This window comes from Symphalangus syndactylus, chromosome 8 (genome assembly GCF_028878055.3).
Source record: "Symphalangus syndactylus isolate Jambi chromosome 8, NHGRI_mSymSyn1-v2.1_pri, whole genome shotgun sequence".
Lineage (NCBI taxonomy): Eukaryota > Metazoa > Chordata > Mammalia > Primates > Hylobatidae > Symphalangus > Symphalangus syndactylus.
In genome coordinates this window covers 74081962-74103741 of record NC_072430.2, presented here as the reverse complement: position 1 = coordinate 74103741, position 21780 = coordinate 74081962, and the positions used below count along the sequence as shown (strand labels likewise).

Below are 21780 nucleotides of genomic sequence, written 5' to 3'. Positions count from 1 at the left end.
TTTCCAGCTTACCTCAGGGGCCATCCAGAATGGGGTGCCAACAGATGTGTTTCTCCGCAGACGTGTACTGGTGAGTTGGGCTGAAACACCTATAAGGAAAGAGTAAAGTATGATGCTAGACCAGCGATTGGCAGACTTTTTCCACAAAGGCCAAATAAGTACTTTAGGCTTTGTGGGCCATATGGTCTCTGTCACAGCTACTCAGCTCTGCTGTCATAGTACAAAAGCAGCCATAGTAAACACATAAATGAATGAATGTGGCTGCATTCCAATAAAACTTTATTTATAGATGCTGAAATTTGAATTTCATATAATTTTCACGTCAAGAAATATTTTGGGTTTTTTTTTTTCCAATCATTTAAAAATGTAAAAACCATTCCTAGCTCATAGGCCATATGAAAATAGGAGGTAGGTCATATTTGGCCCATAGCTGTAGCTGGCAAACTACAACTGTGGAGCATTTATCACTCTATTTAAATCATTAGGATTTTTTTTTTTCCCTAATGGACATCCCTGTCTATATCACTGCAAAAATCAAAAGAAAAATATCAACAACTAGGATCAATCCAAAATATCATCCTATAATAGGAAATATAATATTTCCAAATTATTTCACATGACTTCTTTCTTAATAAGGGGCTTCATTTTATGGAGAAAGAAGATCGGCTGCACTATCTGTAACAGAGCATCAGTGTAGACATAAAAAGGTTTCAGTGTCTTATCCTGCCTAGAAGCCTGGAAACCTGGCAAGAAAGCTGTGTTTGTCAAATGGAAAAGGAAAATGACTAATAATATTATCTGGGGCTCAATGTTGAGGACCTGAATTCTAATGTAACTCCAGTGTCCTTTAACCAGCTGTCTCCTTCGTATCACGAGGGCGTAAAGGTCCACCGGATTAAGAATCAATGTTTTCCATCCCAATTATGCTTTTTACTAATTATGTGATTGTTCACTTTTGAGCCTCAGTTTTTTCATCTTCAAACTAGGGATAATCACAACAGTCACACCTAACACAGAGGGTTCTTCTTAAGACCAAATAGGAGAACAAATGTGAAAATGCTTTATAAATTGCAAAGCATTTTACACATGTAAGGTATTCTTTCATACCACACAGAAGTCTCACATAGCCCTTAAGAGAATGACAAAGGTTGCCACTAATGTCGTTGATGACAAAAACTTACAAACTGAACACTATGTGTTCTTAGCAAAGGACACACCTTTGAAACATGAGCATATATTTGCCAAGGGTCTGTGAGTTTATTGGGGGATGACTGTTGTGTTAACTGCAAACATTCTCTTTGTTAGAGAGCCAAGAAGCTCTTTAAAGTCTATTAGACCTAGATAATTTCCCATTTTACCAAGTCCTTCACCACAATTTTGGCAAAAACAACTATACCTTTCTGATTTTAATTTCTAGACATTTCTTTTGCAGCCACTGAAAGTTCAGGAACCTTCTAATGGAAAGATTAGGAACATTGACTCCACGTCAAATCGCAAAGCTGCTGAGTGAATGAATCAGTATCAATTCCCACCCCAATCTTATCCTTCCAGTCTGTTTCCCCTCACAACATATTTACAGTCCCCAGAATCACGTGCAAAAACACCTCAAATGTTATATACACAGCATATTATTGGAGTTATATCATTCCTTATAAAGAGGAGCATAAGACTTAAACAAAATGCTCCCTCTGCTATTTTTCTTTGCTTGTTTCAGTAAAAATAGACCAGTACATCTAAAGCAACTTCATTTATTTTTAAGTAATTTCTTCTGAGCAAGTGATAAACTGATACATGTTTACACTGAACTCTTTCTTCGCAATAAGACAATATGCTTTTAAAAATCATCAATCGTGTTTACTATAATGACATTGACAACACGTTTAAAGTGTTTCTCTAAATGTTTTCTCATTATTTGTAACAATGACTCTGAAGTACTATTGCTGAACTCATTTAGAAGACTAAACCTTCAATAAACTTAAAAAAAAAACCAAATGGTTTGTTGTTTTATGAATATCAACATATGATATTACAAGGAGATATTTAATAGTTCTCTGGCCTTAGGTGATATTGCCCTGCATTTCCTCTAACACTTCCATTTCCCGTTAATGTTTCCAGTTCAACCAGCCTCACATGTAGCAGCAATAAACACAATTTAAAAGGATGTTAGCTCCCAGGCCCAGAGGACTATTTTACCTTCTGCTCACTGGGAATAAGCATGCCTAAGGCTAGTGAAAGTCATTTGAAAGACAAAACTGCTTTCTCTTTTCATATGCAAAAGAAGAAATGACAAAATGTAAATTATAGACAATTGCCCTGAGATGTGAAATTCTTAGCAGAAAACTGAAAAGTTTTTCCATCAAGTTCTCCTTTTGAAACACTTTTATTTTCAATCTTTAATAAAATTGCTTCTAAAGCTGAAAATAGATTAGCAAACAGCAGCTCCTAGGGTGATCCATCTGGAGCCCCCACCCCCTCCAGCTTGTGTTTGACTGGAAAAGTCCCTCAGCCTATGGTGTAGCAGAGAAGCCCCAGTCTTCTGAGATTGCAATAAATTGTCCCCTTTGGCTAAACTGCACACATCAAGAAAACAAACGACAAGCAGTCATTACCAAAGTCAACGAGCTTAACTCCTCCTTCTGTTGTCAGAAGAATGTTATTCCCCTTCACATCACGGTGGATGATTCGGTTGTTGTGCAAATGCTGAAGGCCCTGCGTGGCATCCCACCACCACCAAACAACAGGAAAGAGAAAGGGGAAATTTACACGCTTATTTTAAAGCAATTACCCTACTATTGAAAAGTCTCATGAAAGTCTACATTTGGCTACACCTTCCTGCTGTTAATAATCCTCGCATATCATAGGGCAGTTTCCCCATTGTTAATATGCAATAAAGACCCAAGCAATGAACAAACCATCCCATTTGCTGTCATACCCCGTTTGATAGATGTTCTTACCAAGAGGGCCCCGTACAAGATGTATGAGATCATTGCTTCATCCAACCGCTGGCCACATCTGAGTAGACCTTTGACAAGCTCAGTGACTGAGCCCCCATTACACAGCTGCGAGAAGAGGTGCCAGACACAGAGCAGGAGACCACATATAAGAAAGAAAAGAAAAAGAAATTAAGAAAAGCTGACTTATACTGATTCAATGTAGTAAATTTGCAGATTACAAAACTCCAGCTTGGAATACTCAGACTTCACATTTCCATTACCCAGTCTAATCTAATCCTTTGCGTGTGCATTTTTTATTCGAGGTGATGATTTATGAGTGAAATTGCATGTTCAAAATGCTAACTTTTTAATTGCCAAATATAAAATAAAAATAAAATATAAAGCACAATTAGAAATTTTTTAGAAAGAAAATTTTTGGAAAGAAAAAGCATATAAATAATCATGGCAACTTATTGGATATTTTTCACTTTATGTGAATATTGTCTATGTTTTTAATGTGCATTTTGAGGATAAGGAAAAACCGGGAGAGGAAAGATGGATGCCCTTGATACCTGAGAGAGAATAAATTTCAGTGATTTCTCCAGTGCTAGCAGGTATCAGAAGCCCAACCAGCAGCTCTTCCTAGAACTGCCATTGAGATAAAGTTTATGGAGTGAAGTTGCATCATAAGTGCTTTTATTAACTTTTTAATGTTCAATTTTAGGCTCTCAGCAACTTTATGCTCTTCTTTTTTGTCTGTAATTAAAAACACTAATTTTATTTTGCATATTTGTTCTTTGTCATATATTGTATCTTACTGAAGTTTGAGTACATAAAGCAGTTATACTGAGAGAAGAGAGACAGACCCTCTCATATTGTTTTATATTGTTTTATACCCAGAAAAGAAAAAAAAAGCTAAACAAAAGGCAGGTAGCCCGGCGCCTAGGAACCAGACCCGAAACCAGGCCTGGGCCTGCCTGACCTAAGCCTGGTAGTTAAAGATCGACCCCTGACCTAACCGCATATGTTATCTATAGATTCCAGATATTGTATAGAAAAGACATTGTGAAACTTCCCGGTCTGTTCTGTTTCACTCTGACCACCGGTGCATGCAGCCCTTCACGTACCCCCCGCTTAGTCAATCAATCACAACCCTCTCACGCGGACCCCCTCAGAGTTGTGAGCCCTTAAAAGGGACAGGAATTGCTCACTCAGAGAGCTCGGCTCTTGAGACAGGAGTCTTGCCCGATGCTCCCCGCCGAATAAACCACTTCCTTCTTTAACTCAGTGTCTGAGGAGTTTTGTCTGCGGCTCGTCCTGCTACAATACTTTTTCATCAACTTAAGGATTTCCAAAGATGACTTTTACTAACTGCAGAAGTCAATGTGCAGGTTTGGGTTTGCTACAAGCCATCCTAAATCAAGGGTTCTTAACTGTTTTGAGCAGAGCACAGAAATACCCTGAAATTGTAGGCAGCATGCTGTGTATGCATCTTGCAGTTTACTGGGGAGAAAATGCAGAGCTTTCACCAGATTCTAAAAGCTACTGAGATAGCCAAACGCCTAGGCAGATAAAAAGGGGTCCCCAGAGAATCTCTGACCTGCCCCACAAGTGTTTACATCAGATGCTTTGTGCAGATTAGGCAACAATTGTGCCTGGGCTTGTCTGGGCATCTCCACAGCAGACTGGAGCCGGACATGAGCACTGGGGGGAAATGGGTGGAGCCACGGGGAATTCACGCCTTATGCAGGGGAGTAGCCTGCTCTCTTTAGCTCTTGTGGTGACCTGGGAATCAATCGGCGAGGTAGAGGGCCTGTTAGCAGGACTCCATCTCACTTTGCTGAGTTCTTTCTTTTTTTCCTTTTCTCCCAATAAATTCCACTCCTCACCCTTTTATGTGTCTACCAGTCTAATCTTTCCTGGTCATGTGACAAGAACCCCGTTTTGGCAGAACTAAGGAGAAAGTTCTGCAACATTTTTGGCATCCAGACATGGGGCTTGAGGAAAGGTGAGTAACATGCAAACCAAAAAGTCTTTTTCCTTTGGCTTCTAAGCCTTTTTGTCCTTGGACTTCTTCTGAGGGTAGAGAAATTATGCTGCCCCCTCACCATGTCATTCCTGGGGGTCAGGAATGTCGGCTGGATGGGCAAACTGGTGGCTCCCCAGCTCCCAAGTTTCTCTCCCTGTTGGAGAAACTCATTGGCATAAAAATAAGAGATTCTTCCGCCAGACTTTTTTTTTTTTTTTTTTTTTTTTTTGAGAGGGAGTTTCGCTCTTTTTGCCCAGGATGGAGTGCAATGGCGCCATCTCGGCTCACCGCAACCTCCATCTCCCGGGTCCAAGTGATTCTCCTGCCTCAGCCTCCTGAGTAGCTGGGATTACAGGTATGCGCCACCACACCCAGCTAATTTTGTATTTTTAGTAGAAACAGGGTTTCTCCATATTGGTCAGGCTGGTCTCGAACTCCCGACCTCAGGTGATCTGCCTGCCTTGGCCTCCCAAGGTGCTGGGATTACAGGCCTGAGCGACAGAACCCAGCCGTCTTTTTTTTTTTTTTTTTAAGAAAACATTTTACCAGGCCAGGACCCCAACTATCAGTGTTTACATTTTCTGTAAAGCTTTCATTATGAAAAAGGATTTGTGAGGTTGGTCTTAAGCTGTAGCCAATCTGGTGTGCTTTGCATGACTTCCTGTATGGTCAACAGCAAACTTTGCTGCAGGCCTCCATCTTGTTTTATGTGCTTGGGATTGTGACCTGTAATCATGTAGCAATGTTTCTTTACTTTCATTTCACAATGATGCCTAGGTTCAATCCTGGCTTAGGAAATGAGTACTTTCCGGCTAATATCTGTGTGACTTCTGCCATTTGCTGATTCTCTTCCCCACCATGAACAACGTCTAGGCTTTTTCTTACATCTTCCTTTCTCTGGGTTACCTTTAAAGGTTCTAAATTTTGTAAGAATTGCTTACCATTATCCCCTTCGAAAATACCGCATACGCTCACAGTGAAATCATAACCTTAAGTGAGGCTTGTTGGTTTCAGCTGTGAGGTTACCTTTAGTAAAGTTTGAAAGCCAGAAATACTAGCTGCTTGGCATGGCTAAAATCGGGTAATAAGGGAGTTAAAAGGATTTTCTTAGAGAGTGCTCAGCTTAATTAAAAGTGGATGTCCAAGTTATGATTTATTTAAAAGGCCTTTATGCTTTTTCCTCTTTTGGGATCTTGCTTTGCTGGAAAAAGGCTTTTCCTCAGTTGACTAAATTACTTTTCTCCATTTTGCCTTGCCACTCTCAATGCATGCATGGCAGGCCCTAAGATAACTCCTAGGGCCATGGGACTCCTTGGGAAAAACAGACAAGGCACCACTCCGTTTTGGGAAGAAACCTGTTTTTCTCATGGAACACCAGGAATTAAAAGTGGATAGATCCCTCTCAAACTCTATTTTTGCCTCCCAGTCATGCCTGTTTATTAGGCCTTAAAAGCTGCATGTTTTCCTAGCCCTGTCTCTTAAAGGGCTCCACTCAGAGGCCAATAATCCAAATAGGAGATGGGCAAATGAAAATCTTATGGCTGCTGGGTTTTCTTCTGCCTGTCTGTGTAGTTACATATGTGTTGTGTGTGTGATGTCTATAGAAAAGCTCTAATTAATTGGTCTAATGGACGACAAGTGCTTGGATCAAATATTTTTTCAAAGGGAAGATTAAAGCTGTGGTACGTTTTAGTTCATGTGACTTTAATCTTTGAGAAATAAAAAGAGCCTTAAAGATTATTGGCAAAATGCAGATGTTGTCAAATATAGACAAGTGAACTAAATTGTGCAGGTCAGATACTAGGTTTGCTAAATGTTTTAAGGTTATAAACTGCCTTTTTGGTTTTTAAGAACTTTTCAACTTGCCAGCTTGACAATTGGTAAGGCCTGGGGACATATGGGATTAACCACACCCTTAATTATGTTGGAAGGAGTCAAACCTTGCCTGAACCTAGCACATAATTAAAACAACTTACCAGGTTTTACATTAAACTTAAAATTGCTAGGGGTTACCATTATAACATGTAATTGAAACTACTGGAAATAGATTTACATGCAAGGTATGTAGGAACAGTAAGATGCGTTTTTTTAGTAAAAGATTACAAGAGGGCATGGAAATGTAAATTCTTGCCTAGGTTTAAAGAATTGTTTTGAATTAGATAAAATAAAGCTAACAGTTTAAACAAATGATGGAAGGACTGTAAAAATTAATGTTGCAAAAATTCAGTGTGTGAACAGATTGACTAAATTCAAAAGGGTATTACATAGTTTTTCTGTAAATTGAGCATTGAAATAAAAGCACAACAAGGTACGCTTAAGGCACTAATCTGCTCTTTAGCAAAATTTGTAAAGGGTTATAAAAGGTTTTTGCTTTTTTAAATTTCTGAGTCATCATTTGGCAAAATAAATAACTTATGGTAATCTCGAATTCTATTTCAGTGTTTTAAATCACCAACATATTTAACAGACTTCCCAAAATCAAACTTCAGTTTCAAAATTGCCTTTCCTGACACCTAGCTTTTGGATGCTACAGAGGGCCCTGGAGTATCCAAAAGAGAGGTAAAAGGGATCGTTTGACATGTTTAGTTACATGGAATTGTCAAAATGGTGTTCAACCTTATTTAGGTTATATTTTGATGAATATTAATATATGTTCCAAAATTGTATGGGATTTTAAAAATTCTAATGTCTAATGTATATGCTATCAATCATAATTAAGTTTGTTATGTTATTGTAAATCAAACTTCTTTGAGAAGAAGAGAGATAACCAAACTTCTTTGTCAATTGTGTTTCTAACTGTAACTACCCTGGGCAATTTTTTTGTTCCCAACAATTGCTGTCTTGTTTTGGTCCTTTTCAAAAGATAGTTTATAATAAACCAGACTCTGACAGGTGCCACAGGACTCTGACAGGTGCTCTCAAATACAGGTTTCTGATAACTTTGGAGATGGTGACATTGGAAAAAAGGAAAAATGTACAGGACTCATAAAGAGCTGAAATGTTCATGAATATCAAACAAGAGTTAACTAAATGGACTGAACTCACAGAAAACTGAAGCTATCTTTTTGATTTTTGCTTGGAATATTGCTGATCCTTGTTTTGTTTTTCAGAGTCAAGGAAACTTATTTTGAACTATTTACAGCCTTTAATGATTAAGGTATACTCCTGTGAACAAAATTTGGAGCATATATGTCTCTCTCTGCCTGGCTTCCCCGGAATTTGGAAACTAGTTGTGAGTATTCTTAACTTATAGCAATGTAGTTGTTTGCATCAGTGCCATAAGAATCCATTTTCTTTTGCAGTATGATGCAATTGGAGAAACTGTTTTACCAAGGCTTGGACTGGAAGGGTATGCTTCCCTTTAAGGAGCCAAGCTCGACTTGCAGAGCTGATAAAAGCCCCTTGGGAAAACTGGTCTGATACCCTTATCTACACAGTACCTGTATAGGGTTCCTGACCTGTGGTAAGTAAAGAATGCTACTTTGTGACAGGACCAGGAGCTCTAAGTTTATCTTGGGACCTTAAGAGGAGAGGATCACCCAACTCACAGGTATTTGAGGACACAAACCCATGGCTGTGCTCAGCTTTAAAAGGTCTTATCTGAAATTTCTTGTGGAACAGAGTTCCATCAAAGCCAATCTAAAAGGCCCTATGTAGAAAAATTATTCTTGCTGTACTTTATGCAAATAATCAGGTCAAATATAAGACTAAAGTCTATTTTGCCAGCAACTCAGTCTTATCATGATTTTTTTTTTTTTAACAAAAAATGAGGACTGGAGACAGAGAAATTATGTTTCAAAACTTACCATACATTTGTCTTTAAATTCTAGACTCATTAGTTGTTTTTAAGTTTTTGCCTACACTTTAGACTAGCTCTGTTTGTTCTCGTGAACCAACCAGGAATCTCCAGCTGCACCTTAGAAAGAATAAAAGGGCTAGGTGATGTAAAAACCTGGATCAAAATTCTAGTTCTGAGCAATTATCCTGCAAATCCTGCCAGGTGATGGGAAAAAATAGGATATAAATAGGGTACCCATCACCCAGAGGTTTTCTTCTTGGGAAAGTAAGACTAAGGGAGCTAACCAAAGCCAAGCCCCATGCACCCAGATCTTAGCAAGCATAACTACAGCCACCAGTTATCTGGGCATGTCACAAGACATCCTTTTCTCTCCCTTGTTGGAGGAGGACTCAATTCCACAGCTTCACCTTAGCATTTGGCTTATGATAAGGAGTCCATGCAACACCCCTTCTGCGAGGCACATTTTTGTCCCAAACTCAATTCCAAGCTTCAGGTCAAAGCCCTAGGAAAGAAAACTGGATTTGAGAGATCCAGAGGTAGATGATAATGGAAGTTAAAAGGCATAGCACAGGTGAACATGACTGATTTCCTGCCAATTAAGCCAAGCTTCCCATTTCATGGATAAAGGTCATGATACTATCCACAGCATAAATGAGGTCTAGGGAATTCAAAGTCTACTGACAGCAGAGGAGATAGGGCATACGTGGGTAAGAGTGGATACTCCCATCCCCTAGACTCCCTTTTAACAAGGGTGAAAGCCGCTTTGACTGCATGGGCAGTACCCTGTCGCAGTCACTGGAACTTGGAGATACAAGGATGGAGGAAAAGAAAGAGGAAAGGCTCACTTTCTCTCCCTCATGTACCCCAGGTATTTGCTAGGAAGAGAAGGGAACCAGGGATGCCTTGCTCTCCTCTTTCTAGGTGAGTAGCCATTCATCTTCAGTCTGCCCCTTTTGAATGCATCCTGAACCCCTGGGACTCCTTTGAGAAAAAAAAAAAAAAGCCTTTTTTTTTTTCTTTCTCTTCCTCTCTTCACGGGTGGGTAACTGTCTCTCTGTACTATGGGACACTCCCCTCAGATGCATCCTCCAAACTAGGAAGAGTTAATTTCCCAAACATTAGACTGCCTGGCTTAGGATTGGGCTCAGGGGAAGGGAACCCAAAAGCCTGACATGCTGACAGAAGGGCAAAAGTTTTTTACCAGTTGGGCTTTTGGCTTCCCTCTTCCTATGCAAACATAAAAGGCCCCAAGACTTTTGAGCTATCCTTACCCCCGCCCCTGCTTTGTTTTAATACATGTTTTCTAATAACCCAGTTTGTCTCTTTCTCAGCTTCATGCCATCAAACTCCAAATGGTCATGCAACTGGAGCCTCGGATGATGGCCCCTTTGGCCGGGAACCCTTAGATAGGCCTCTGAGGGAGATCTGTTTTCCCAAAACAGCACCCCCTGCCAGCAGGAAGCAGTTAAGAGTAGTCTTCATCCTTACCCTTATCCTTATTCTAATGGCAGTTAGATGGACTTCTTTAGATGAGGGAATGAGACAGCCAAACGCCCAGGCAAATAAAAAGGAGTCCCTGGAGAATCTCTAACCCGCCCTACAAGTGTTTACATCAGTTGCTTTTGTGCAGATGAGGGAACCTGCCCAGGGCTTGTCTGGGCATGTCCACAGCAGACCGGAGCCCACAGCAGACCAGAGCCAACAGGCACACTGGGGAAAATGGGTGGAGCTACAGCCATGGGGAATCCCTGCCTTATGCACGGGAGGACTCTGCTCTCTTCGGCTCATGTGGTGACCTGGGAATACGTCGGTGAGGCAGAGGGCCTGTTAGCAGGGCTCCATCTCACTTTTCCGAGTTTTTTTTTTCCTTTTTGCCCAGTAAACTCTGCTCCTCACCCTTCTATGTGTCTGCAAACCTGATCTTTTCTGGTCATGTGACAAGAACCCGGCTTTGGCTGAATTAAGGAGAAAGTTCTGCAACAGTATCCTTGACCTTATAAGGTAAAATCCCTACTTTAAAGCCCTAGGTTTCCTCTTGGCACTTAGTCTGCAATTTGGGAAATAATTAACTAGTGAACAGCAGGTGATCCCCTGCATTGTGGCTGCTTAAGTCAACTTACTTTTTTTTTTGGGGGCGGGGGGACAGTCTGGTTTTTGTTTTGTTTTTTTGAGACAGGGTCTGGTTCTTATTGCCTAGGCAAGACTGCAGTGGTGCAATCTTGGCTCACTGCAACCTCTGCCTCCCAGTCTCAAGCCAGTCTCCCACTTCAGCCTTCCGAGTAGCTGGGACTACAGGTGCATGCCACCACACCCAGCTAATTGTTTTATTCTTGTAGAGACAAGGTTTTGCATGTTGCCCAGGCTGGTCTCCAACTCCTGAGCTCAAGTGATCCACCCACCTCAGCTTCCCAAAGTGCTAGTATTACAGGTGTGAGCCACTGTGCCTGGCTTTTCTTAAGCAAGGAAACCTGAGGAAGCACAGATTAACAGCTTCCCTAAAAGAAGATTACTTTTATCAAGATAATAATACATTAGGGTCTATTCAACTCTAATTATGAGGCTCTGCAACATTTTAATAAAGGGTGAACAGATGTTTTTACTTGACATGTGTATCAGTCCCTGCTACATACTTGGCAGATACCTTGCACACATATTAAAAATCAAGATAGCCTGGAACTGAATCTGCCCATGTTTTTACCATACAATAGTATGTGGCTAAAAATTTAATACAGAATTAAGGAATCTTTAAAACTAGCATAAAATTACTATCTCAGGAATGACTTAGAATGACTTAGAAGGGACCCTAAAAGCAATGACATGCATTGAAGGCTATGATTATTCCATGAGTTTGGGACTATATTAAGTGACCCTGAAATCCACTGTCTGCCAATTTCAGGTTTAACTTGCAACTCAACATCCATGGCTCTGATGGTGGCCCAAATGTTAAATGCCAGCATAATGTCTTCCAAAGGATTCCATATTCTTTTGATTCTAACTATGGCTCACATGACTCTGAAAGGACAAATAACTTTCAGTATTCAGTCTAATACCCTCTTGAGCACTGAATGCGTTTTAGGTGCCATAATTCATAGAACAGTCTTAAAACCTAGGCTTTTGAGAGAGACAAAATAATGTTTTCAGAATTCCCCAAAATATATTGTACATATCAAGAAACAAAAATTGGATAATTGACCACAGAGTCCACTGATGACCAGGAAAGAACCCAGGACTTGACATAAGGGAAGTCCTCACCTGATTAAAAAAAAAAAAAAAAAAGAGGAGTCCTTATGGAGTTAGGGGAGATTAAGAGGACAAGATTAGAATGAGGATGCTCCCTCTGGGAGGGGGCTGTCTGTGTAAGTGGGTAATGATAATAGAAACTTCAGTTTCTTATGATCCTCTTCCCATTTGGAAATCTAAGAGGAGACCTCTGGATAAGAAGGGGTGTCCATGTCAAGTGAAATGAAAGTATGGCATGGTGAGGCAGACCACGCTTGAGATTACAATAACAGTTTTCTACAATCTGCTCACAACTTGTAAGACACTCGAAACTTCATGCTCTGTTTGGGGACAGGGATAAGGTTAGAGTTTAAATAAAAAGACAAGGAACGTGAGGACCTCATGACAGGAGTGTCAGAGACCAGGAACATCAAAGATACCAAAGGGAGAAAATACAGTTTTATTATCACAAGGACTTCGTGGTTACCATACAGTTCAGAAGGCTCTGCCCTCACTACCATGGCATTATGTAAGCATCTACTTGTACCCAGATCCAGATGCCACCCAGGGAAAAGGGAGAGGAAAGAGGGAGAGAAGAGGCCCTAAAAAACTGAGTACTTACCCAAATGACTAAGCCTTGAACTGGACAGTGAAAATTGGATATAAATACTGGAATATGCCACTCCACAAAGAAGTCACTCAACTGGACTTAAGTTTAACAAAATGGGTTAGAATCAGTTGCCTCCTTTCGTCAGGCTGGGGGCTCAAGAACCCAGTTTAGTTCAGTTATTGAGAAGAAAGGCACCTCTTTGTTCTCAGTATTTTATGATTGTCCAGTTTATTACCTATTAATCATGAATATGACACAATCTCTAGCCTCAGAGAGGTCACTGCCCAGTAATGGACATACGAGTAATTATAGTGTGGAATGTGGAAGTAGACCTGTGCCTAAGGAAGTATGGTGGCACCAAAGAAGGAAGGGTGAACTCTGCTGAGGGAGGGCAAAGAGGGGACAGTCTAGGAAAACTTCCCAGAGGATGTAACATTTACAATGAGTTTGAAGGACAAATGGGTTTTGGGCAGGTGGACAAGAAGGGAAAGAAGATTCTGTGAAAAGGAACGTGGGGACATCTTGTACAAATGTAGGGGGCATGAAAGAATGAGGGGGAGTGTGCATGTGAGTGTACATGTGTGTGATGAGTTCTAAATACTCTACTACTGTTGAGATAAAGGGTGCCAGAATCCTGGGGCAGGGAGATCAGGAGGAAGGCCGATGACGGGGAATGACAGGTATGCCCTGCTAAGGAGTATGGGCTTTATTATAATATACTATGTATACTACCCATATACTACCCGTATAATATATACCTGTATACTACCCATATAATATTCTATGTATATTATAATACCATGATATATCACTAGATAAAAAAGGGAAACTATTAACAGATTTTAGGCAGGAGGTCTCCATGTTCAGATTGGCATTCTAGAAAAATGACTTGGTCAGCAGATTGGAGGAGGGACAGAAGACAACACTAGGAGCTGGAGTATCCATTAGAAGATATTGAGGTAATCAAGGGAGGCAGGGTCAAAAAGTCATGAGGATAAAAGGGAGGGAGAGATTTGGGAGACTTTTTTTGAGATAGAAATGACAGAAATTTCTGACCAGCCACATGTGAAAAGTGAAAAAGAGACAGAGTCTAGAGAAACTGTGAGAATTAGGAAAATATCAATAGTCTTGGCTCCTCTAAGGGAAAGGCAGTAATAGGGATGCAAAGCATGATAGAACCTTCATCAGGACCACTCCACACCCTGGCTCACATCTCAGGGAGGCACAGGCTTTCTTGCATTGCAAGTATGCTATTAAAATTCTACTGAGAGAAATTTTAAATTAAATGCTGAGTGATGATCCCAGAAAATGCAACCCTGGAATTTTCCCCTGACACCTCATTTTGGTCTCTCTCCCTGCCCTACTTTAAGTGTGGCCATTTTTGCAACAAAGGCCTCTTCAGCAATATTTTATATAGGTAGCCAACTTATAAACTTTATTTGTATCTCTAGAACCTATGAAGGGATTAAGAGTAGCTATTTGTCAGCAGGATCAAAACTCAGCTATGGATTTAAAAACAAAGGAATCTTAGCAGCCAGTGCTTTTTGTTCACAAAATGTCAGAGTGTAAGAGCTGTCTGACTTCCCAGAACTCAAAGAAACATATAATTAAACTGCTCAGGACACTTTTAAAGGAAGCTGTCCTGTGAAGTTGATAAGCCCACCAGCAAGGTTTTCAAGGGCAGCCTATGGGTTATAGAAAAAAGACTAGGCACTTGGATGTTAAAAAAAAATCAGGTGTACACTGACAATTGTCTAATCAGAATAAATGTTCAGTGAAATGGGTTGAACATTTTAAAAAGCATGAAAAAGAATTATATTTAAATGCATCAAGTAAAATAATCCCTTTAGAATTGTAAGAAGGCAACCAAGCCTCCCACCCCAGCCCTGAGGGTTGACACATCAGCCCTTTATTCTCGCCCACTCTGCCAGCCACCAGATTCAAATACAGAAATGTGTTTTCATTCCTGCAGTTCCTCCCTATGCCCTCGGCATTCAGGAAATGTGGTAGCTGAATGCATCTAGAATTTAATGAGCATTTTGCTCCAAACCAAGAAAAATAGAAAAATCATTTACATTCCACATCTATTTTCCAAAACGTTATTGAATATTGATTCAATTACAGTATGTGCATTTGCTAAGACAGTCATCATTTCAAGCAATAAAATGTTCCTTGCTCAATAAACCATCAACTTTCTTCCACATTATTAAAGAATGGTCCATGCAACACAATCACCAGACCCAGGCTCCAACGTTCAAGTAGATTCTGTACTAGCATGCTGCTTTGACATAGTCAGTTTGCAGAATTAAGAGGAATTTCTTTTTGGTGCCCCTTTGTTCAGTAGACTTTGTCTTTTAAGCGTGTTGGGTTCTACAGATAACATAAAGGAAAAGTCAAAGATAGTCAAAATTACTTTAGAAAATCCCTTAGGAAGTATCATGTTGGACACTGTCCACCTCTCAGTAATTCCAGAACAGCACATTTTTAACTCTGGTGTTGGACAAATCATGTTTATTTTAATGAAAGTCAGCTAAAGTCACTGGCTTGCCACAAGACCAATGAAAACTATGTCACTTGAAACCCTAGAGCTTCTATCAGAGCAGAGAGACGCTCATACAATGAGAGGGAAGTGGGCCCTGAGAGTGACCTCCCATCTCATTCTCTTTCTGGGGCACATCCTTATTGAATAGAGCCAAGAGCAGGCAGAATCACTCCCAGGCCTCAGCCTCTTAACTCTCTCTCTTTTGTTGAACACATATAGTATATGTTTGTAGGATGTAATGCTGTTCTATTTCAAAGTCCTTCCGTTTTCCAGTCTCAAGTTTTCTGTGCCTTCATCCTGGCTCCCAGCATTCCAATGTCTCTCACTCTAGAACCCACTAAGTCAGTGTTCAATGCTGCAGTACTTTCTAACCACTTCTGGTCAATCAAAATCCACCAGTCCTACATTTGAGCCTGTCAGAGTATGACTAAGACCCTGATTAGTTAACCTGATAAACTTAATTCATGCCACAGTATCAACAGGTGAAAATGGTTCGATGTATAACACTTCCGGTGATATTCAGGTCTAGATTATACTTTCTAGGGCCTTGGATAAAAGCAAAACCTGGACAAAGGTCCATCGGTCTGTCTGTCTCTCTATCTCTCTGTCTCTCTCCCTCCCTCCCCCCCGCCCCCTTTTGCTTTGGTTCTACATATTAGATACAGAACTTATACCGAGATCTCTGAAGGGAAAAAAAAGATGTAAAACTAATTCTCATACATGGTTTAAAGAACAAAGTTGTTTGTTTGTTTTACTTTCCAGCCTCATTTACCAGTACTCCAAACCATTTCTTTTAAGTGGAACACTTGATTCAGGCAGAAATTAAGTTTCTACCTGCCAAAGATTTTACACTAAAAGGAAAAAGAAACTATAGTTCATGCCTTAGCTACCACATGTTAGGTATTTTTTCTGAGTGTCATGTTTTTCTTAAAGGTCTAATTTATTAATATGTATATCATTTAGGTGAAAGACGGACTTACAGATTTTTAAAAATTTAATATTCACTTAAAATGCATTCACAGATTTTCCAAAACACTATCATGTATGCGTATTTTCTCTCCATATCTTTCCAATATAGTAGGTGTCTATCATGAAAGAGAGCTTTTGTTTGCTTTCTACTAACAATTAGTAATGAATTTCAGAAAATGACATTTTTATTTGCTTTTGTTTTCAGAGTTGTCGTGATTTAAGGGGATTATTAATAACATTTTTCTATCCTCTAGAATTGCTTTGTGGAATAGCTTCTCACTCGTCCTTTCATCGAGTCAGGCAAATAAAGAGCAAAGGCAACATAAATTTATTCTTAATACACAAGATGAGGAGAACAGTATTAAACAGATCATAATTTTTTTGTGTGAGTCCCCTAAAGCATGCCTTAAAAAGCTGCAGAGGGAACAAAACAGGGTACTATGTGGACTGTCGTTGTCATCCAGCTCTGTGTGTGTGGTCAGGAAGTGCTACGATCCCAGCTAGAGACTTCATTTCACATCTGTGTTTCCATGACCCAGTGGATAACATCAGAGGAGCAGCTGCACATGGTGAAAGAAAATGTGCTAAAATGTGCTTTTCCTTCCAGTTCTGCCATGCAACCAATTATGTGACCATAGGCATGTTACTCACCTCTGTGGGCCTCTGTCCCTCATCTGAAGGCTAGGGGACTGAACAGACAGGCTTCTGCCAGTATTAGGAGTCTAGGAATTCCTGTGTTTCCCTAAGACTATTGGAGGCACTGAATGCACATGACCATCTAGCAGCCTGGTTTAGACTGCCCATCCTGGGACAGAAAAGACGGAGGACATCCAGCATCTCTTATCACCCACTTTGGCATGGACCAAAACAACCAGCAAAAGTCATAAATGACAGCATATTGTATTGCAGAGGTATGAATAATTCAGTGTCTCAGGGCAGCCTCATTATCGTGGTCACCCTGAAAAAGCTAAAAACAGTTGGCAAGGGAGCACCTGCACAAGGCTCAGCTCATAGTTCTGGGCGCTTTCTCATCTTTCAAGGCCATGTGCGACTTCCTGGCTGCTTTGGCCATACCTGAGTTGCCATGCCTGAGGGTCACTCCTCATCAGGAAGGACGTTCATTCACCAGATGGCCTCAGGTATGAGCAGCCCACCTGCCTGCCTGGTTGCACGGAGGGAAGGCTCCTTTTTAGGCCCTCGAAAATTCCTGAAAGTTTCAGTTCTCTATGTCTGATCAGAACCTTTTTTAGTCAGGAGTTAAAAATGAGCAGAAACTGAGGTTCCTTGGTCACTGTACTTCCATTACTAAGTTACAACGAGGTTTAAAACACAGAGATCTTACAGAGCTGAAGACAAATATAATCAGAGACCCCAGGAACAGTACTTTATCATTTCCAAATAGCATTGTTAAAGAGCTTCATTGGCAAGATAAAATCCTAATATTCTTGGGGTGGGGGTGGAGGAGTTAATAAAACCCCAAAGAAGGGTGTTATATGACTTAACCAGTCAACTAAAGGAAAAAAGATAATTAGAAAACCAAAATCCCTTACATCTTTATATTCTGAGGAAGGCAACTGATGTGACAGAAATAAATTCAAACCAGTTTCCCTGCAGATTATCCCATTTCAATATAACAAATGAATTCCCCAAACACGGTTGCCATGGCAGCCAGTACATATTGTCCCAGGCTCAGGCCCTCCCAGAGCCAGAAACATGTGGACAAGAGGTACCAGACCGTGAAGTGAGGGCTGGTTTCTCTCCTGGTGCTTCTCTCTTAAGGCTTCCACTTGTGTCCACACAGTGCTGGGTCACCTATGTGACCTCAGGCATGGAGACATGAGCTGGTTCAGAGGGTCAGAGCCCAGAACGAAACAGGGTAGGCCTAGTAAGAATGTGGCAATTGACCTGTCCTAATATATTAATTCATATACCATCATTATTTTCCTTGTCATTTTAGTCTCATAGGGAAGTGTATTTGTTCGGACTGACTCTTTTGCACCCAGATGCACACATTCATTCCCATTAATAACTGAAAGCTGACTCTGAGAATTGTGTATGGAAGGTTTGTTGGAGAAAAAAATGCAGGACTATAGTGGATACAGTGTTGTTCCCTTCAGATTCCGTCTTCACAGTGGATGCTGCTAGAAATAGGAACAGCTCCCAGCCCTCAGCTGCACCCCTCACCTGAGTTGGCAACCACTTCAGAAAACTGACTCCCCCGAAGTCACGCTCTTTCCCAGGGGTGGCATGCAGCCCATGATCGGCTGATGTGGAGATACAGTTCAGGACAACATTCCAAAAACTTCCCAGCTCTCCATTTCCCAGAGGACCAGCTTAGTCTCTCTTATAACCATACTGCTGTTCAGTGTCTCCCTTGCCTGATCCTGCCTTCCTCACTTTTTTCTAGGTCTATCTCTGCTAAGAACTCTCCAACAAACTTTCCATACACAATTCTCAGAGTCAGTTCTCAGGAAACCCAATCTAAAATGAGGACTCATGAACGTGAGTGGGCAAATCCAAACTTGGCAAGCCAAGTAAACCTTGGGTTAACAATTTTTGAAAATGAGTTGCAATCAATTCAAACATGTTTACAATTAAATGTTAGGGAAGAAAATTAATGTTTTCAATTATATTCCCATATTCACCCTGTACTAGAATAAAAGATTATTAAACCTCTGAAGCAGAGAAACAAAAATATTTTTAGCATAAGGCCTACCTGTAAGAACTGTGGAGGAGAATGTCACATCTGGTGAGGTACCTGTGACATGCAGGAGGGACCTACTCAAATGTGTACCTTAAAACACTCTCTAGGTAATAAAGCATCTGTTGGCCTCTGGCACTCTGTTCAAATCACTGGTTACCCAATGGGAGCCTCTTACCTCCAGGACCAGCCACAGCTGTCCCCCTACGCAGTGATCCGCTTTGTAAAACATCCCATAAAACTTTACCACATTGGGATGATTAGGAAGGAACTGCAAAATGTTGTATTCTGCCTCAATTTCTTCGTCCATATCCTAAACAGGGTAGAAAAATGCAAGCTGGATTAAATCTAATGTGTAAGGAAGGGTACAGATATGACATCATGCCCAAGTACTTAGTAAAACATATTTACTATGTATTTTCAATCTCATTACCGTATCTTCAAAATATCTAGCAATGGACATTCAGATATCAATCTACACCTTCTAGTATTACACTATTACATTCTATTATTACAACCTACAGCTTCTATTATTACATAATTATATCAATAATGTTTATGATATTCTTTTTTCTTTAATAATACTATCACAAGTATCTTTTTTATTGAAAAGTGTCTGAATTTTCAAAGCAGTTAAGGAGAAGTTGCTTGAAGGGACCTATCACAGGATAGGACATGTAAAACCTCACTGTGCAAAACAGCCTACAGCATTATAACCTGGGTGCTCTAAAATAAGATGTCAGCCTAAGATGATCAAATATCACAAGTCTGGGTCACTTTGTAACTTACAGAAAGACCAGGCAATAAAATATGTTACTCTTTGCAAGAGAATAACATTTGAAGACCCCAGTGGTCCCAAACCAACACAACAGTAAAATGGACAAGAAACAGAAGTCAAGGGAAGCTTTAACTCCAAGTGGAGTCCCTTCATTCAGAGAAGCTGACAAATCATGACCCATTTTGAGATTTCATACCAGGTTTAATGAAAATTAAACCTAAAATCAAGAAAAGAAGTTGAAAACTCAGTGTGCATAAAACACCAAATTCTGGTTATAATTTACAACTGTTACTTACACTGATTGGATCCAGAATTTTCACTGCAGCCAGGCTCCCATCTCTCTTGTTAGTTACCTTATAGACCTTGCCATAGGTGCCTTTACCAATGGTCTCTATAATTTCCCAGGTGTCCGTGGGATCTGGAAGCGATTCAAGTCCAAGCATCATAGGATTATAGTGAAATAATCCATACAGATGTTTCCTGGTTGGGAGAAAAATTTGTTATGTGCAACAGATCACAGAACTGGGGGCAGTGGACTTTTGAAACAAAAAGATTTTTATTTCTTAACCAGCAACCTCGTGTTACTTTTTATATTCTTCCTCTATTGTAAATAAATTTTTTGAAAAATAACTTGAACCCTCCTTAAGAAATGGTAATAAAAGATAGAGTGGAGGAGTAACATGGCTCTGAAACATCCTGAAAACATGATTCTAAAAGTGGAAATTATGTACACACCACAGGAGAGAGTAAAACGGCCAAAGAGGATGTTCTGGTCATGATTGGACAGTTGTCTTGATAGGCTGCTGCATGGTGGCTGCTGCCAGTGAAAGTGGCTGAAAACTGTAAGTCTAACACCTTTGTCCCTAGGTTATGGTAACCTTGATGAGGGCTCCCTGATAGTCACTGGGAGCTAATCCCCAACATCAGTGTACAAAGTCTGGGCTGCTAAGAAGGAGGTTTGGTGCATGTACCAAGCGTCAGTCAATGTACAACACCTATTGCTGCATAGGTCTTGGGGCCTACAAACATTAGCCATGGTCAGACCTCATCCATACAATAATACCTAGTGTGGGAATCACATGGAGGGGTTAACCAGGAGCAGCAAACTCACTTTGCCTTAGCAGTACTCTATTTAATAAAGACACAGATCTTTGGAGTTTAAGCATCAACAGCAAGCTTGGCAGGCAAAGTCACCCAAAACTGATCCCGTGAAAAATCCTCTCCAAGTTCGGTTGCTCTCAGGCTGGGTGACAGGTCCCATCTCTGGTCTGCTTCTAAACACCAGGGGAGGGACAATCAGGCTCCAACAACAAGAGCTACCATATCCAGTCCCCACACTGTGGCTTCTCACTCATGCTGGGCATTCCAATTTACACTTCTAATTCTAGTTATTTTCTACACTGAATTCTCCCAAAGCAAAGCCTTTTGACCTGGCACAAAAATTCACTTTTTTTCTTTACCCCATCCGATGAGAGCATTTCAAAAATACTGAACACCATAACAATCAAAACACAAAAACAACAACAAAGGGACCTACAAGAAGTACAGTACCTTAAGGGACCAGGCAAAGCCCACTCTGGGCTGAGGCAGTGATCCTCAGCTGGCCAAACAACTCCTGCCTTTCATGTGCTGGTTTCAAGATTCTCAGGAACTGCAACTTTTCCTCCTAGCCAGTGTTTTTATAAAGTCAGTCTTTTTCACCACATGCTTCACATTTTTGTCGTTATCTGTACATCATCGTGCTATTAATTACTAAATACTTTTAAATAACTTTCCTTTTCACTTAAACGTCTTTTAAAGGCACTTTATAGTATTAACCTAAATGTAAAACCAGTATCATATACCATATATCAAAATTAACTGCAAAAAGATGATTAAAAACACTAAATAACTGTTCAAGTCCAGCCAGATACTGCTGCCCCTGGGCTCCAGCCTAAGGTTACTCCTTTTCTTAAAAGGGGAGATCATCTAGTGATGGAGAGGAATGAAATGCTGGCAAAAACTTCTCCCTTGATGTCATCAGAAGACCTGAAATAGAATTAATTAGCAAAGGAATAACGTTTGTCATAGTATGATTCAGTGTTCTTTACTGTGAGATCCCCCAAACCTCTTGATGACCTGAGAACACTGTGCCAGGCTTAGCTTTTATAAGAACAAAAAGTAGGACCAGCTGGGGATGCTTGCTGGTCAAGGCCAGACA

General features: G+C 40.4%; 1 protein-coding gene and 1 long non-coding RNA gene across 2 annotated transcripts in view; one reads left to right on the top strand and one right to left on the bottom strand.

The window, feature by feature from the left end:
• The window catches only part of LOC129488026 (myosin-IIIb-like), a 38293-nt gene extending 18267 nt beyond the window's left edge, over nt 1-20026 (bottom strand). Inside the window, exons 1-5 of the mRNA XM_055289673.2 lie at nt 19877-20026; nt 18981-19115; nt 2955-3059; nt 2610-2709; nt 13-89 (exon numbers count right to left, since the gene is read on the bottom strand). Coding sequence (XP_055145648.1) covers nt 13-89; nt 2610-2709; nt 2955-3059; nt 18981-19115; nt 19877-20026 — 567 coding nt within the window. The remainder of the gene's footprint in view (nt 1-12; nt 90-2609; nt 2710-2954; nt 3060-18980; nt 19116-19876) is intronic.
• LOC129488028 (uncharacterized) lies at nt 4673-20210 on the top strand. The gene is made up of 4 exons (XR_010122164.1): nt 4673-4941; nt 8073-9682; nt 10641-10762; nt 19986-20210. It is a non-coding gene; the product is annotated as an uncharacterized lncRNA (long non-coding RNA).
• Nucleotides 20211-21780: the final 1570 nt, after the last annotated feature.